The sequence below is a fragment of the Tauraco erythrolophus genome, chromosome 4 (genome assembly GCF_009769465.1).
Source record: "Tauraco erythrolophus isolate bTauEry1 chromosome 4, bTauEry1.pri, whole genome shotgun sequence".
Lineage (NCBI taxonomy): Eukaryota > Metazoa > Chordata > Aves > Musophagiformes > Musophagidae > Tauraco > Tauraco erythrolophus.
In genome coordinates, this window is record NC_141468.1 from 60,475,158 (window position 1) to 60,491,316 (window position 16,159).

Below are 16,159 nucleotides of genomic sequence, written 5' to 3' on the forward strand. Positions count from 1 at the left end.
CCTCTAGCTGAGGCCCAACTGCCCAGCTCTCCAGAGGAAGGAAAGAGCACTGCTTTTGCTGTTGTAGGGCAACAAGAGGTGTGGGGAGAGGACAGGTTGAGTGTGCCACGGAGCTAGCTCCCTCCCATTTCTACTTGCCCTGTTTTTCAGTCCCTTGCCTCTCCCTAGTGCTGGTGTTGGCCAGGTTGCTCTGGGAAAGCCAGGGAAAAGCTCACTTGAGGTAGCTGGCTGAGGTCCCTAGAGCTTCGCATCCCTCTGTGCCATGGTTATCATGAAGTGACAAGCCAGCTACCTTGTCCTCCTGGGGACAACAGTGAGGCTGAGCCCAGCTACGCTGCCAGGAGAGTGGAGATCTTCTTGCCGCTCCCATGGGGTCTGTTCTCACCCTGTCATGGGTCTGAGTGCAGGTTCAGACTCCGGCAGAGGGAAGATGGAGGATTTGAGTAGCAGCAGCCGTACTCACCCACCCTCGCACAGTCCTGACTCCTAATCAATCATCATTATCAGCCCTGCTATGGGGAAGGGGTGCCAGTATACCCGTGCCATGGAGACGTGGTTGTGGTGGTAGATGGTCTTTTCTGGGGCACACAAGGAGAATTGAGTCTGTGGCTCTGGGAGCTCTGTGGGGCACGAGGCCAGGCAGAGGCCTGAGCCCACTGCTCTTGGGGTCAATGGGAGAAGATGGGCAACCAGCCCCAGCGAGCCAAGTCCTCGGTGTCCTCCTTGCCCCTGCGATTAGGGCACTGCGAGTGCCATGCACTTTTGAAGCTCTGAGCAAAGATTAACTTACTGATCTTCACGGGTCCCCTGTAAGGTGTTATTTCAGGCTTTAAACCAGTTGCCTGTGTCTTTTATAAGGACGAGAGTGAAGGGGGGGAAGGAAAGAAAAGGAAAAGATTGTAACCTGCAGTCACTCAAATGTAGAGCAAAGTCCCAGCTCTGCCCTGGAGCGATGCAGCTCTCCTCCCTGGGAAGGGGGAACTGGTGTAACACATGGCTCCAGATGAAAGCTCCCAAACGACATCCACTCCAGGGGGATGCAGCCCGGCACAGCCAGCCCCCCTGGGAGGGTGCTTACCCTGCAGGCAAACAAAGTGGGACTCTTGTTGAGCTCATGAGAAGACAAGTCCCAAAGCAAGTGTTCACTCGGGCATGGATTTGGAGATTAGAGTTTGCATCTTTGCAGGGAAGAAAGTAGCACTTGAGTACCGGGAAAAACACTCTGCATCAGGCACTCTGATTCAGGGCTTGACGACAACTCCTGCCCCTTCTGGCACTGGGACCCATCCCCAGCCTTATGGGCTAGGCTGAAGGTCGTTAAGAGCAAGCGCCGCCCACCCACCCCCCCCCCCCCCCCCACCCCCCCCCCCCGCTTTGGATAGTTAGGCTGTGCTCCCAGCTTGGCATCTGCTAACCCCTCCCCCTAAAAAAACCAAACATCCCAGATGTCTCCCAGCATCAGCGTTGTCAGGAGAAAAAGGGACACACAGGAAGGTTGCTGGGAGGCAGGTTGGCAGCACCCAGCTCTCCCAGCAGCAGGCAGCACTGCCTCACCGGCTCCCAGGCTTCTTCCAGGTCCTCTCTTCATCCCTCTTGTCTCCCCTGAGGCTTTCAAAATCCAGCTTCAACTCGTTCTGGACACGGGTGAGAAGCAGGGCAGAGGGCTCCAAACATAAACGATTCCCTGCCCTGCACACCCCAGCCCACCTTCTCTGTACCCCTGGGAAGGTGGCTGCCTGCTCGGAGGAATGAGTCACGGGTTAGGTAAGAGGCAGAATGTAATTAGCAGCCCTGGGCACCAATTACCAGCTGTAACAGCCTTGTGCAACCCCTGTAAGGAGTCACCGAGAGCAAGGTTTCTCCTTCCAGGGAGGGGACCTGCAAGGCAGCGTGTGTGTCCCCATGGGAAGTCACCAGCCCTTTCCATGCCGCCCCCCTGCCCCAGCAGACCTGCAGCAGTTTGGGGTCTCTGTTCCATGCACCCCCTGTGATGATGGGTCAGCCAGCCCACCCCAGGGCAGGATCTGGAACCAAATGGCCCCCCCATCCCTGGCACCTCAGCAGAAAGAGGTGTCTCACAGTGTGAGAAGCAGGCTGTGCTCACCTGGTGTCACTCTGGTGTCAGAGCCAAAACCGTGTTCTGCTTTGTATGTGGCTGGGTCTGACCTGCTGCCCAGCACCATGATCTGTACAAGGTAGCTTTGAATTATATCTATAAGTCTTCTGAAGGATCCTCTGCCTGTGTCCCCCTTTTCTCTCCCAGACAGTCTCCCAGGCCAGGGCTGGGAATTGCTGCAGAATGCCCCAGACCGTGGAAGCTGCCTTTACAGCTGCCTGGGGCTGCTTGATGTGTGGCTGAAGCACTCAGAGAGGTTAACTTCTGTTTCAGGAGCAGTGGTTAGCCATGGGAGCAATCCCAGTATTTAGCACAGAGGCAGCGGATCAGTCATGCCAGCTTCACATCCCTGCAGTAACGTAAGGCCTGAAGGTGAATGACTCCCCCCCTGCCCCAAGTCAGTGGAAGAAATCATCGCTGTTCAAAGGGATCTAAAAATAAAACCTGCAGAGACCCTCTGAAGGGATATGGGAGATGCTCTGGAGATGTTCTTGCTTCAGGGGAACGCTCAGAGTCTTGGAGACCTGGAGAAATACATAGGAGGAAGGAGAAGTGGATTCAGTGGTTTCTTCCTTACAAAGAAATAAGTCGTAGCCAAGGACAGGGCTGGAGTGAAAGTGTGGGTGAGCACACGGTTTTAGCCCTGCAGGGAGGTCTTCCCTGTGTGCCTGGAAAGTGTCTGTGTCCAGACACATGGTGTGAGTGTGGAACAGAACAGAGAGTCCCTGATCCCTGCCCTGACCCCCTTTTCTAAGGTCCCATGATCTGACAAGTGCGCGGGGGAGGACCCTTTGCCACATGGAGCCATGTCCCCCCCAAGTTTCCCCTGGGTTTCCATCTTATTACTTTTTATTTTTATTTTTTTAGCATGCTGAGATTGGATGTCCACAGCTTGCAGCTCCCTAAGGATGCGCTCTGATTTTGGCAGCTTATGTAGAGCACTACCATCCTGCTGTCCCCACACTCACTGCACAGGGACTGGAGTGGGGGTGTGGGTATCATCCCCCTCCTGGTCTGGTTGCCTCTCTGTAGCCCCCGGCTGCTCTGTAAAGTGGCCTAGAGGTGATGTGAAGTGGACTTTCATGGTCATCCACCCCATAGCCAACTGAACCAGCAACAGCATGCAGCAATCTGTGGTGCTGACCCCAAAATTACCCATCTGCAGTGGTCTTTGTCTTGGGAGGGGCTCTCATGCCTGTTCAGGGTCTCTGATATCTCTGTTCCTGTGGAAAGCCTTCTCCATGCAGGACTTACTCAGCTACCCTCAGCATACTCTGTGTCATGGCCCCAGACTGCCCTCCTGGCCTTGTTGGCCTTGTTGGGAGCTGGTGGGCTGGGGTGAGGGTGGCATGGAGGAGATGTACAGCCATGTCCAGCAGTGGGTGGTGGTGGTGGGAAGGAGCTGGAGGTGCCAGTTTCTTCCTCTCCCTGAGGGATTCTCTGGGAGAGGGAAGAGGCCCCTCCCTCTCTTCTCTGCCCAGGGAAGGGGAAAAGGAAGCATTGTCTTGGTCAGCACAAGAGCCACAAGGGACAAGTGAGCTCAGCCTTGCTGCAGGCTACAAGGACCTGGGTGGGATATAAACCCACTGGTGATGCTGAGCCTTGGACATTGAAAGGGAGGCAGCAGATTGTCTCTCTCTCTCTCTGGTGCCACTGTACCTGTTTCTGTGAGTGTCACTGGCTCTGCAGCCACTTGGTCAGCAGAGTGTCCTGGGGCATCTCCGGGGGGATGTGAGATGGGAGGTGGGGAGATGGTGGCTGGAGGCAGAGCGAAAGTAACCTTCAAGAGTGAGAGAGTCAGGCTCAGGGTTTGGGGAGGCGGGTGTCAGAAGTGCAGGTCAGATCCTAGTTTGAGCCTCTGGGGCATATGGAAGGTGGGGCAGCAGGCGACACACAGTCCTGCTTTGGCGGGGCAGGGTGGGGTTAGGGGGCAGGGACAGCAATTCAGAGCAGTGCCCACAGGAAGAGTCCGGGGCTGAGGGATTTGCTGGGGACACATCGTTCTTCCCAAGAACCATTTAGGACTCCGCACCTTAACTCCACCCCAGCCCCATCCGCGCCACCTTCCCCTCCTCCCGCGGGGGCGCGGGGCTGAGCGGGGCTGCAGGGATCGGGCCGGGCTCTCACAGAGGGGCCGGAAAAACAGCCGAGCAACAGGTTTGTCCTCCCGCATCAGCTGTTTGTCACCTCGGAGATGTCCCAGCCTGGCCGTGCCCCGGTGAGCCAAACCCACCGTCGGATCCAGGGCTCCCCCCCCTCGCCTCCACCCTCCATCCTCTTCCTCCCCCCGGGGCTGGCGCCCCGCCCCGTGCCCGGAGGCGGGACCGGGGCTGGCCGGGAGCAGCAGCGGGGTCCGCGGCGGGAGCAGGTGGCGAGGGACCCCCGCCGCACGTCCGGCACCCGACCCCTTCCCCGCAGCCTTGCGCCGGCCGCTCGCCTTCGCCCCGCAGCCCTCGGCGCGGATGTGGGCGCTGGTGCCTTCTGAGGAACTGATGCTTTCGGTCCAGGCTCCCCACCACCCATGGCACTGATCTCCTTTGCTGCCCCCACGACCCCCAGCCTGGGACCCTCGGCCTCTCCGCCGGGAGTGGGGATGCTGGCTGTACTCCTGGCAGGCTGTGCCGGCCACCTGCCAGTCACCTCGGAGTGTTTTCCTATCACGTGTCCCTGCCTCGCTGGGTCGTCGAGCCTTCTTAGACTGTGAAAATTCCGCTTGCTTCAGTGGTATCCTCCAGGGCTGCTGTCTTTTTGGTGTTCTGGTCTTCACCCACCCTATTCCTTGGCTGCATCCTAGTCAGACCTCGCTCTTGGCTGGTTGTGCTCCTTTGGAGGCTTCGAGAAGAGTGGACAGCTTCACATGGAGGTACGGGCAGAGGTTGTCCTTTTTCAATAGAATACTGGCTGTGGTGAGACCAATTAGGGAGCCATGGGCCGTCGGCTCATCCGTGGTCTCTCTGGAGCCACAGTCTTCCTTGTCAGTGTGGCTCTCCTCTCTGTGCGGCACCGTGGGACTCGGGAAACAACTCAGTACCCAGGACTCAGGGAGGAGATGTTGGAAAAGCCGGAGCAATGGAGCAAAGTGGGCCCAGAGGATGCCACGGGAGGTGGTGGCACGAGGCAGAAGGAACTGCAAGTCTACTCTCTGGAGGGATACAGGACAAAGGGAAGCCTGACCCTTGGGGACATTTTCATAGCTGTGAAGACAACCAAGAGATTTCACCAGAGCAGGATGGAGCTGCTTTTAGACACATGGATATCCCAAGCAAGAGAGCAGGTGAGCATGTGGATTTGGGGTAGAGAGGGGGTGTTTGGTTATGGGGCAGGGACAGGGTGTCAATGTTGGGGGATAAAGGCTAAAGGAAGGGGAGGCTGAGCACTGCAGTCCTAACCTGTGTTTTACCTCATTTTCCCTAATTCTCACTTCTGTTCACGTTGAAAGGGGGATGCTGCCCAGCAAAATGTTTCACTGGTAGCTGCTTCTTGGGAAAGGCTGGCAGAGAGGATGAAAAGCTTGTGTGTCTTTTTCCCATGAAGGCTAGGAGGATGAGTACTCTTAGCAGACATCACCTGCCCCTAACCTAAGCCTGACTTTTTAAGCTTGAAGTGGAAGGGATTTAATTTCCTTTTTTTAACCAGCAACACTGGGGGCTGCAAATTGCCTGGGCCACACCACACTGAGAGCACAGACTGTCCTGAAGTGGTGGTTTTCTACCTCCTAGTGCCATGAGCTTGCTAGGTTTCAGGCTGAGTGGCTCCCCTTGGCTCTCCATCAGGATGCCCACATTGTACCTGGGCACCCTTCACCCCGGGACGGTGTGGTGCAGCGGGCAGGAGAGCGAGGCAGGAGGACCTGGAGGACCTCCTGGAGTGCAGGAAGGGGTGTTTGCAGCCCTGTTCACTCCCCAGCCTCTCAGCACAACCCATGCCTTGCTTTCTTGGGAAGATCCCCTCACGTGCATGATCTTGAAGTGATGTGGGTGCATATTTGACTTTTTTAAATGTGTGTGTTTTGTTTTTTTTTTAACCGAGGGTCTGATGTTTCCATCCTTTGCTAAAGCAGAGTTTGGAGAGTTTCCTTCCTGTTAGAGGAACCGATGTGGGGCACCACGTTGGTGGTGCTGTGCAGACTGGCTCACTGGTGGGCAGAAGCACTCCCCAGAGCCTGGGGACTTCTCTCCCTCCCTCGCAGAGCTGCTCCTCAAGAAAGAATAGATCCTGGGGCTGCTCCTGAAGGGTGGGGTTTTTTTGCCTCTGTGTGTGACAGGCGCCTAGAAGACAAATTCAGGCCTCAGTGAGGAGGGGTGCCGAGGGCGGAGGTATTGGGTAGGAGAGCGCTTGAAGCAGTGCAGGGTTTGCTGGGTAAGGGTGGTTTTTCCACTTCATGGTGCTGCAACTGTCTGGTCTTCTGCGGTCGTCACAGGAAGCCGTGTCCTATTTTGGGCATGCTTCCTCTCCTGTCTGTGCATCTGAGATGCCCTGCTTCCTCCTCCAGATGCACTTCTCCTCCCCGCCTGACCTCAGCCTGGCAGCTCTTTGGAGAAGCCGAACCCAACCCCATGGCTGTCCTGGCATTAAGATATGGTGACTGGGGCTTTCGGAGTGGTTCTTTATGGAGCAGCTCACCTTTCCCTCCTCGTGTGTTTGAGAATTAGGTGCCTGGCCATTCTGCTGGTGACAGGAATTAGATACTAGCTTCCCAGACTCATCTGGCCCTCTCTGTTTGGCAGGCAAACGATATCCAAACCTGGGAAGAGGTGTTGATGCCAGCCTTTAGGAAAAGCTTCACAGACTGAGCAGGGAAATAGGAAGGAAGGGTTGAACAGGAGCACCAGTCATTTGAAAACAGTGGTTTTTTGTTGTTATCAATTTTTGTCACAAGCTCAGAGTTTTCCTCCCCACCCCCCCACCCCCCCCCTAGTTTTCCATGTTTTTGTTCCGCTTTTTTAACTAAATGGCCTTGAGGGCGGGGGGAGCCGGGGCAGGGAGGGAGGTAAAGAGAAGTACATGAAAGCCAAAAGCTTTTTTTTTTTTTTTTTTTTTTAAATATACTGCTGCTGGAGGGATTTTTAAAGCGAGCTCTCGATTTGCAAAAGACGTTTAATTGTTGTGGGGCCAGGGATAAAGCACCAGACCTCCTATTATTGAGTCTTTATAGAGAGGCGTAGGCTTTAAGAGCCAGTCTCAGAGAGATCCAGGTCTCAGAAGCCCTGATATGCCTCCTCCTAGGGCTGACCCACCGTCTTGCTGTGTCACTCCCCCTTACTCATGGCTGGACACCAATTCAGTGAGTCCTTCTCTGTGAGTGGCCAGCGGGGAAATTTTATCAGCTGGCCATGCTGCTGATGCCAAGCCTGGTTTCAGAGCTGATTACCTGCATGGTATCCTCCCAGAGGAAGCAACCCAGACCTCACAGGTCAGGCTGTGACAGGAGGCAGGAACAGCTGTGGTTTTTATGGCTAGGACAGAGCGTACAGAAGCCAAATTAAAAGTCCTCGGTGTTGGACTCTGTTGGGGTAAGAGAGAGGGAGATTTTCTGAGCAACTGCACTGTTTGAACAGAAGAGAAGACGTGCAGCTGGTGGGAGATGGGGAAGGGGAAGCGCGAGGTGGGCACTCTTCGCTGGACCATGCTCTGCCTCTTGAAAACTGATCCAGGACAAACTTTCTACTGGAGCTTGATGTGGAAGTCATTTCAGCAAAAGGCTTTTTCCTCAGAAAAGGTTTCATCTAAACAGAAATGTCATTTTCGATGGTTGTTTAGGCTGGACAGCATCTTGGAGCAGCTTACTCTCTTTCCCCAGTAGTTTTGATGGAGATAAGTCTAGGTTTCTCATCTGAAATGGCATTTCATTTGGTAACGTAAACTAATCCTGGCACCTCCCATCATTTTAGAAACCCAGACATCCAACTGATTGAAATGAAACCTTTGAATAACTCATCCTGAACCGGCTTTCACATTTTCAGTGTTGTGAACACACTGTAGATTTTGAATCTGTTCTCCAGGCAGGACATAACAATAACCCTGCTGATGTGTTTGCATTTTGGAAGAGATTTTTTTCTGGAGAAGGGATACCTCGAGAGCCTGGGAAATGAACATGGCTCTGGATTGCCAGATTCCACATCTTTGTTCCCTTTTCCAAGTTTATCCTTGCTAGGTCACTTTCCTGATTTGGGGTGAGGAGGTTTCAAAGTCTAGTGTTTATCCATTGCATGGGCTCTTATGTTTATGGAGAGATGCCCAGCAAAGCCGCTTGATGCCAGTGGCTCCATATCACTACTTGCACTGCCGTCCAGCAGACATCCTTCTCCACTCAGCCATCTTCTCTGCTCCGCAATGGAGAGATGCTTTCATGCTGCATCCCTCGTCAGGCCCGGATCAGCTGCCTCGCAGTAGCATTGACAGCTGTCCTGGCCCAATCTCAATATGCTGAGGCACCAAGATGGGAGATCCTGCATGGCCCCATAAATGGTCTGATGGAGAACAGGAGGGTGGATATGATGGGGGAGCTGTTTCTGTTTACTGTATTTGCCTGCAGGGACACAAGTGACACCAGGTGTTCTTCTACTTGCATGTCCCCAGCAGGGAGAACAGATCTAGCATGGCCAGAGAGACCTTCTGAATCACTCTGAGACTCCATTAGTATGGACAACAGTAGCTGGTGCCTCCTTGAAAAAGACGTGTAACTGGGTGAAATGGTCTCCAGGCAGGTTTTCAGTTGGGGCCCTTCTCTCTCTCTCTGCCGTCTCAGCCATCATGTGTGGCTTTGCTGAGGGACACATGGCAGCGGTCACTTGGATGCTGACAGCAGCTGCTGTTCCAGGTTGCCCACTCTCAGGGGTGTGAGGAATGGGGAGAAAAAGATGCAGGCAACTGCCTGTGCTATTGTGACCTCCTTCTGGACAGTCAGGGCACATACTCCAGCATCTCTGGAGTACTGCAGTGATGTGTGTCATGGAGATCAGAGTTTGGGAGAGCCAGAGAAATCAGATTTGCCTAGACCCCACACTCATAGCTCCCTCTTTCTAGTTATTTTGGACAATCTGGTTTTCCCTGTGGAGACAGCATTCCTTCATCCTTGGGTTCCCACAGAAACATTTTGGATGTCTGCAAAAAAACATTTCCCACCTTGCATCAAGAAGAAAGTGGGAACCTTGGGGAAAAGGTGCAAATTCTTATTTTCAGTCAATCAGATACAATGTTTGTTAGACATGTGATTTCTAGAGTTGGATTTATATCTGTAAACAAGTAATTTCCAGCAACGTTTCTGTTTCTTTTTTTTTTTTAAAAGATCAGAAAGTTTTGAAGGTTTCAGAATTCTTTTTCTTAAGATGAAATATTTGTCATAGTGGAAATTTCTGGCTCTGACATGCTGGCGAGGGAAATCCCGTGCCACTGACAATCCCTGCCTTGCCCGAAGGTTGTGATATGGTCCCCTGACCTAGAGCAACTCTTTTACTGAGACTCAGCTAATTGCTTCTTGTCCCGTGATCACCTTGAAAGTGGTTTTAACTAGGAGACTTTATGCATGGAGTGGGATAGGAATGCGTGCATGACCCATCGCTGCAGCTCAACTGGGAGGATAATTGGCCCAGTCTCTGTAGCCCATACGTTTGAGATGATGAAGCCATCTTACTGCCTCTGCTCAAGCCAGGTGTCCTCTGAGGGTTCCTCATTGCCTTCCTTTCGGGGGCAGAACATTTCTCTTGCCACATCCTCCTGACATGGTGGCGGGGCATGTCTCCCAAACGCTGGGTGGGCATGGGGAGAAGTAGAGACTCGACTCTCCTTGTCAGAGCCTTTGGAGGAATGGTGGCTCCTGGAGCTGTTGTCTGCCTGCCTCGTCCCCTTTGTCTCTGCCCAGGTCCTTCGTTTAACCAGCCTGTGGGCAGCTGGTGGAGAGACTGTTTACGGCTCGCGACTCCTTTTTGGTTTTGTGAAAGCTCATTTTCTGCCTGAGGAAAGCTTTTCTCCACCAGCCCTGATTCCCGCCTGGCCCTGAAGAGGGGGAGATGTGCCACACAATGGCAGCGAGGGGGATTAGGGAGGCCTGGGGGTGGAGGAAGAGGAGGAGGAGGAGGTGGGAAGTGGCAGGGGGCTGTGCACACTTAATACACAAACAGATGTTTTCCTTTGAACCTGAGCATCATTCAACCATGGTGCTTTCATTTTTCTGCCACTGACACTTGAGCCCGGGCTCCCTCACCCCCTCACTCGGTGTCATGGGTCCCCTTCTCCCTGTTTGCAGGGCAGTAGCAGGGAGAAATGAAGTAACATAAGTGCTGACGATAGTGTGTGCGGGAAGAGGGAGCGCGGCTGTTCCTCTGGTCACCTAGGTGCTTGGGAGAGGGACATGGCAGCAGGGGATGGAGCAGGGTGACCACGGGGAGGGAGTCCGGCTGTGGGGAGGAAGGGGTGGGTGGCCGGGAGCAGGGTTAGCTCTAGCCCTGAGAGTAACCTCCTTTTCTCGTTTCCCCAGACCTATGTCTTCACTGATGAAGAAGACGATGCCCTGAAAAGGAGAATGGGTAATGACCTGTCCTATAAGACCACCTTCTCCTCCATACCTTCAGCCCCTGACTTGTCACTGCCTCGGGAGGGGGTCTGGCACATACAAAGACCCCAGGTGATGATTTGTTTCAGTTGAGTTACCCCAGGGCACACAGCTGATTCGAGGCAGGGTGCTGTCTGCCTTAAAGCATCCATGGGAGGAAGCCACATGGCACACGCAGCCCAAGAGACAGCCCTTCAGCCCCTGCGCCCTAGCTGGCAGTGGGCAGGGTGGAAGTGTGGTTGGCATGTGGCTTAGTCTTGGCCAGGACGCTTGGCTTTCTCCAGGTTTCATTGCCTGGCAGGGGGAAGGATGGAGCCCATGTTACAGTGGGCTTGGATGCCTGTTGGGGGGGCCCGCGAGAAGGCTGGCTGTGAGCAAACCTCTTCCCTCCCACCCAGAGGTTCTCCCCATGACTACATGAAGCAGGCCAACCCCAAGCTACAGCCTTCTCTCTCTTGACAGGCGACCATGCCATCTTCACCAACTGCTCTGCTGAGCACAGCCACCTGGCCCTCTCCTGCAAAATGGCTGCTGAGTTCGACGCCTTCCTGGCCAGCAGCCAGAGGTGAGGCAGGGCTGCCTTGGGGTTGACCCCTGAGAGCAAGAGGCACCATCCTTACTGCAAACCTCTCGTGTCTTCTTTCCCATCTCCCCCTCAGCTGGTTTTGCCATTTGGATGACGACAACTACCTGAACCCTCAGGCCCTCCTGAAGCTCTTGTCCTCCTACTCGGCAATGTGGGACGTTTACCTGGGGAAACCCAGCCTGAACCGACCCATCTGGGCCTCTGAAACGCTGCCAAACAACCAGACGGTACAGCCTGTGGTGGTAATGATGGGGCTGATGGGTTGTTTTTAGTGCACTGGCTCGTTGGCCATAGATGTACCCCAATGAGAGACAGGTCCAAAGAGCAACAGGCAACAGCTGAAAACTCATCAGTCTTGCCTGAATGTGGTTGTAGGTCTTGACTCAATTGATATACCCAGGGAGAGTCCCATGTTGCTACTGTGCCTTTGGGTACCTTGTCTGCCAGGAGATAAGCCTGCCTTGGCCAGCTCACTTGCTGCTGCCAGCAGGAACTTGGCTGCTCCAAATATGAGGTCAAAATCCGTGCTATACGGCTGGCGAGTCCTTCTTCTGGGCAGCAGTCAGGGTTCTGGGGTGACAAGAGGGCTGTCTTTATCCCGACATCAAAGCTGAGTTTCCAGCATTCCCATCCCAGGGAGCATGGTATCATCTGAGCCTCTGCCATGGATTTTCTCTGCTGTTTCTCTCTAGAAGTCTGTGCGCTTCTGGTTTGCCACAGGAGGGGCTGGCTTCTGCATCAGCCGCAAGCTGGCGAGCAAGATGGTGCCGTGGGCCAGGTGAGCTGTGCCGCTGGTGGGTATGGGAGTCCGTGGGGACAAGGAGCACGGACGCACGTCAGTTCCTGGCAGTGTCAGATCGAGATTTGTGCATGTGGTGTTTGCAAGGATGTTTGCAAGGGCGCGGCGCCGTGTGCTGTACATCTGCAAGCACATGGGACCGGAGGAAGGATGTAGTGGGTGGGTCTGCCCCCTGATTAAAAGAGGTGAGAGCAGCACGTCAGCAAACATGGTCCTAGGATGACATATTCCCCCCTCCCCAACTCCTTTCAGCTCTGGGTTATTTCACCACACTCCTTCCCATCCCTTTCAGCTTCCTCTGACTCTTTTCCTAAGTGCTTTCCCCGTTTGCTGATCTCCTCTCTCCTCAATCTGCCCCTTTCCAACCTCCTGTACCTCCCTCCTGAGATTATTTCCCATTCCCCCACCCCAAACCCTCTTCAGCTTCTTACAGTGGCCACTGCCATTTCCTTAGCTTGATGTGTGAAGAACAGAGGTAGACTCCGGAGTCTTGTGTTAGCTCAGCTGTCATGGTTTAACCTGGCAGAGAACTAAACACCACGCAGCCACTCGCTCACCCTCCCCCAGCCCCTGGGGAATGGAGAAGAGAATTAAAGGGGAAAAGGGAAGGAGGCTCATGGGTTGAGATAAGAACAGTTTAATAATAATAATATATGAATATATATAATAATAATAATATATACAAAAAAGTGATACAGAGTATAATCACTCACCACTTGGTGACCAACGCATGTCCTGTCCCAGACTAATGATTCCAAAACAAATAAGTCCCAACACCGCAATTCCATATGAGTGAGATGCCCAAAAAGAGAGTGGGAGAGAGAGAGAACTCTGAGAGACTGCGAGTTCAAGAGAGTGCCCCCAGAAGAAAGATAGAATGAACCAAACTTCCTGGTCAACCCTCATCTATATACTGGGCATGACGTTGCATGATATGGAATATCCCATTGGTTGATTTGGGTCTCAATCCTAAATTTAAGTTCAAATCATAAGAGGATTTGTGGGCCCTTGTGGAGCTATGCTTCCCCTCAGCCTGTTGGTGTTCCTGCACATTAGCAAAACAAGGGAAACTGAAAAAGTCCTTCATGTCTCAGCCCAACTATAAACATCAGTGCTCTATCAATATTCTTCTCATAACAAATCCCATACCAAATCCAAAACACAGCACTATTCTAGCTGCTAAAGAGAGAAACTAACTCTGTCCCAGCCAAAACCAGGACACCAGCCTACAACAAGATGATGTTTTCCAGGATGTCCTAGGTTATACCACAGGCTCTATGTACATACGCTGATAGGCAAAGGCTGTGCCAGCCTGAACCAGGTCTGTGGATACCCAGAAAGACAGATCCGATCCACACCAGATGGCTGGTTTAGCTGAAGCCCATGATATGTATTTTGTAGTAGACCCAGACAGCAGGATGATCTGTGATCTAGGCTAAAATGAAAGTGGCATGGATAGATAACACCTAATCTGGCATGAAGTCTGCCACTGCTGTCTTAAAATGCTTAAAAGACATTTGAGCTAGCTGAAGGGTGTTACAGTAGACAATGCTTCATGTTGTGTGGCTGCTTCCAGTTAAAAGAGCCTTAAAATTGGATTTAGCCTGTCATCAAAGGATGGTCAAGTGCATGATGTTACATTACAGTGGAGCCATGGATGGCTTATTCAAGCTCCAAGAGACCGTCCTGATTTTTCTTCCTCCTGGTCCTGGCCATGTGATGCCACCATTTCTCTTGTGCTGACTTATTTGACCCCTCAGGGGCTCAGTGCAGCTCACCAAACAGGTGGAAAAGCCACTTGGCAAAGTCTGCTGGCTCTCTCCATCAGTTCACCAAGGAGCTGGACAGGTATCAGGGACAGCACCAACAAGCGATGGGACAGCACGGGTGGGAGCAGTCAAAGAGCAAACACAATCCCAAATCTTTGCATGTGGAACTCAGGAATTTTTTGCATAGTTCCAAGGTTTACTCTGGTTTTCAGTTAAGTTCTTAATTTACTTCCCACCCAAGTGCATGCATATATCCCCCTCTACCCTTTTTCTAACCCACCCTCTTCCAGTGGCAGGAACTTCTTAAGCACTTCGGAGCTCATCCGCCTGCCGGATGACTGCACGGTGGGTTACATCATTGAGTGCAAAGTCGGCGGGCAGCTGCTGCCCAACGCGCTCTTCCACTCCCACCTGGAGAACCTGCAGCTCATCCCCCCAACTCGGCTCACGCAGCAGGTGAGGAGGGGAAATGGAGCAAGAGGGAGGTGTGTGAGGAAGAAGTGAAGGGGAGCTTACAGGCACAGTGCTCCATTGGTGGTGCTGATGTGGATTGAATCGATCATCTGCTCGTTTGGGGAGGATTTCCTGACAAATGCTTCTTTGAAATAAGGAGCAGATGTTGCCAGCAGCACAGATGCCAGTCACAATTCCCTTGGGTTCAGTGGTGAGGAGCACATGTGTGGGGAGCGATGCGAGGATTGCGGGCATCCTTGGGGGAACGTGGCACAAGTACAAGCAGAAATGATGATTGGCTGGGTAAGGGGCTTTGACATGGCACCATGTCTGCCTTGCATGGGGAGATAAAAAGGGGTGTAGGGGGCTTGGAGAGGCAAAGGACTAGCACAGTGGACCATCATGGGGAGGAAGACAGCAGAGATGTGGAAGGCAGAGGCCAAGCCAGCAGAGAAGGAACCAGATCAAGAGCTTCTGTTGCCCAAAGCAAGTTCCTTGCTCCTATACTCACCTCATCCTCCCTGCTCCTTTCCTACCACCCGTCTTTGCAGGTCACCCTCAGCTACGGTGTTTTTGAGAACAAGCTCAACGTCATTGAACTCAGTGGCCCCTTCTCACCCCAAGAGGATCCCTCAAGGTATGAAGCATGAGTGCTCTGGGTGTTGCTGCGGTGTGAGCCCTCAAACAATAGACTGGAAGGGAGGTGGGGTGCAGGAGGTCTGGATGGGGTGCAGGAGGTCAGATGGGGTGCAGGAGGTCTAGAGCGAGGGATGGAAACCTTGCAGTCACATGGCTTGTTGGATGAGGAGCACACCAGTGTTGAGCTGTTTGTGAACTCTTACAAGCTTTGCAAACCTTTTTGGATGAGTGGGAAGGAAAGGAATATCAAACTATTTTATTTGGACAATTCCTGAGCAAACGTATTGCCGTTTATTTCACATTTTGAGACTGAACAAGCTAACCTTTTAGCTCTGGGACAGGAACAGAAATATTCTTTTAAACTCAGGAAAAGAAATTTCTGCTTGCTTTTTCATTTTTTTGTTTTGCTGAGAAAACTGAAGGGAAAAAAGAAAAAGGTTCTCTTCAGGCTGACTGCAAACAAAAGCGTTCTTTGATTTACCTTCTCTGCTTTCAGCGGACAAACCTGAAACAGTTGTTTGCAGAGCATGGGTAGGAAGCTCCTGGCTGGAGATGGCAGGGGTGGGAAGCAGCTAGGCGACAAAGAGTATCGACAGAATCGTGTAACAGGGGCTGGTGCAGCCTATGATCAGGGTGAGCCGTGGGCTTCAGTGACATGGGCAGAGCTGGATTCAGGTGTCGGAGGGAGGCTGGACTGCTTGGCTTTGCTGAGAAAAGACATCTTGTGTTGACTGGAGCTCTGTAGTGCACAGGGTGGGCATCTGGTGTGGGATGGGACATGAGGGAGAGGTCTTCCATTCTCCAGCTGTGTGCTGGTGTAAACAACTGTTACCTGACCTTCCTTTGCTCTCTCCCCAGCAGGTTTCGATCACTCCACTGCCATCTCTATCCTGACACCCCTTGGTGCCTGCAGGCTGTCGGCTGGTGATGCCTGAACCTCAGCTCCAGAGGGTCCTAGTGACATCCGTCCACCTTGTCCGTGTAGTGGGTGGGACACTGAAGAAGCTCGATGGTCCCAACTTGCCCTTTTCTGTGGTGGTCTTGGGGCTGTGTGATGGCTTTTTTGGTCCTCTCTGAATACCGGTGACAGGGCAAGAGACAAGATCTGTCCCAAAGATGGATAACATGGGCTGGACACATGGATGGGCTTCCCACCTGTGCTGGGATACATGCAAGGAATGGGAGCAGTATGCCTTCCTGAGCAGATCAAGGACTGGGTGGTGACTGCTGGCATCTGGGTAGAGAT

The 16,159-nt window shown here is 53.0% G+C and overlaps 1 protein-coding gene across 2 annotated transcripts; it reads left to right on the top strand.

The window, feature by feature from the left end:
- Positions 1-5,009: 5,009 nt before the first annotated feature.
- MFNG (MFNG O-fucosylpeptide 3-beta-N-acetylglucosaminyltransferase) lies at positions 5,010-15,841 on the top strand. Of its 2 annotated transcripts, none has more exons than XM_086610229.1 (8): positions 5,010-5,390; positions 10,593-10,641; positions 11,130-11,232; positions 11,327-11,480; positions 11,946-12,031; positions 14,112-14,277; positions 14,826-14,911; positions 15,772-15,841. In XM_086610229.1, the coding sequence occupies exons 1-8, from the start codon at positions 5,043-5,045 to the stop codon at positions 15,839-15,841; spliced, it is 1,062 nt and encodes a 353-aa protein (XP_086466355.1). In that variant the 5' UTR covers positions 5,010-5,042. The 2 variants fall into 2 exon arrangements, with proteins under 2 accessions (XP_086466355.1, XP_086466354.1); XM_086610228.1 differs by having other exon boundaries at positions 15,775-15,841.
- Positions 15,842-16,159: the final 318 nt, after the last annotated feature.

Bases quoted from the DNA above. Each gene is read 5' to 3' on its own strand.
- MFNG (XM_086610229.1), top strand. From the start codon at position 5,043: ATGGGCCGTCGGCTCATCCGTGGTCTCTCTGGAGCCACAGTCTTCCTT. The intron at 11,233-11,326 runs GTGAGGCAGGGC...TCTCCCCCTCAG, and splicing joins TTCCTGGCCAGCAGCCAGAG to CTGGTTTTGCCATTTGGATG. The intron at 14,912-15,771 runs GTATGAAGCATG...CTCTCTCCCCAG, and splicing joins CCCCAAGAGGATCCCTCAAG to CAGGTTTCGATCACTCCACT.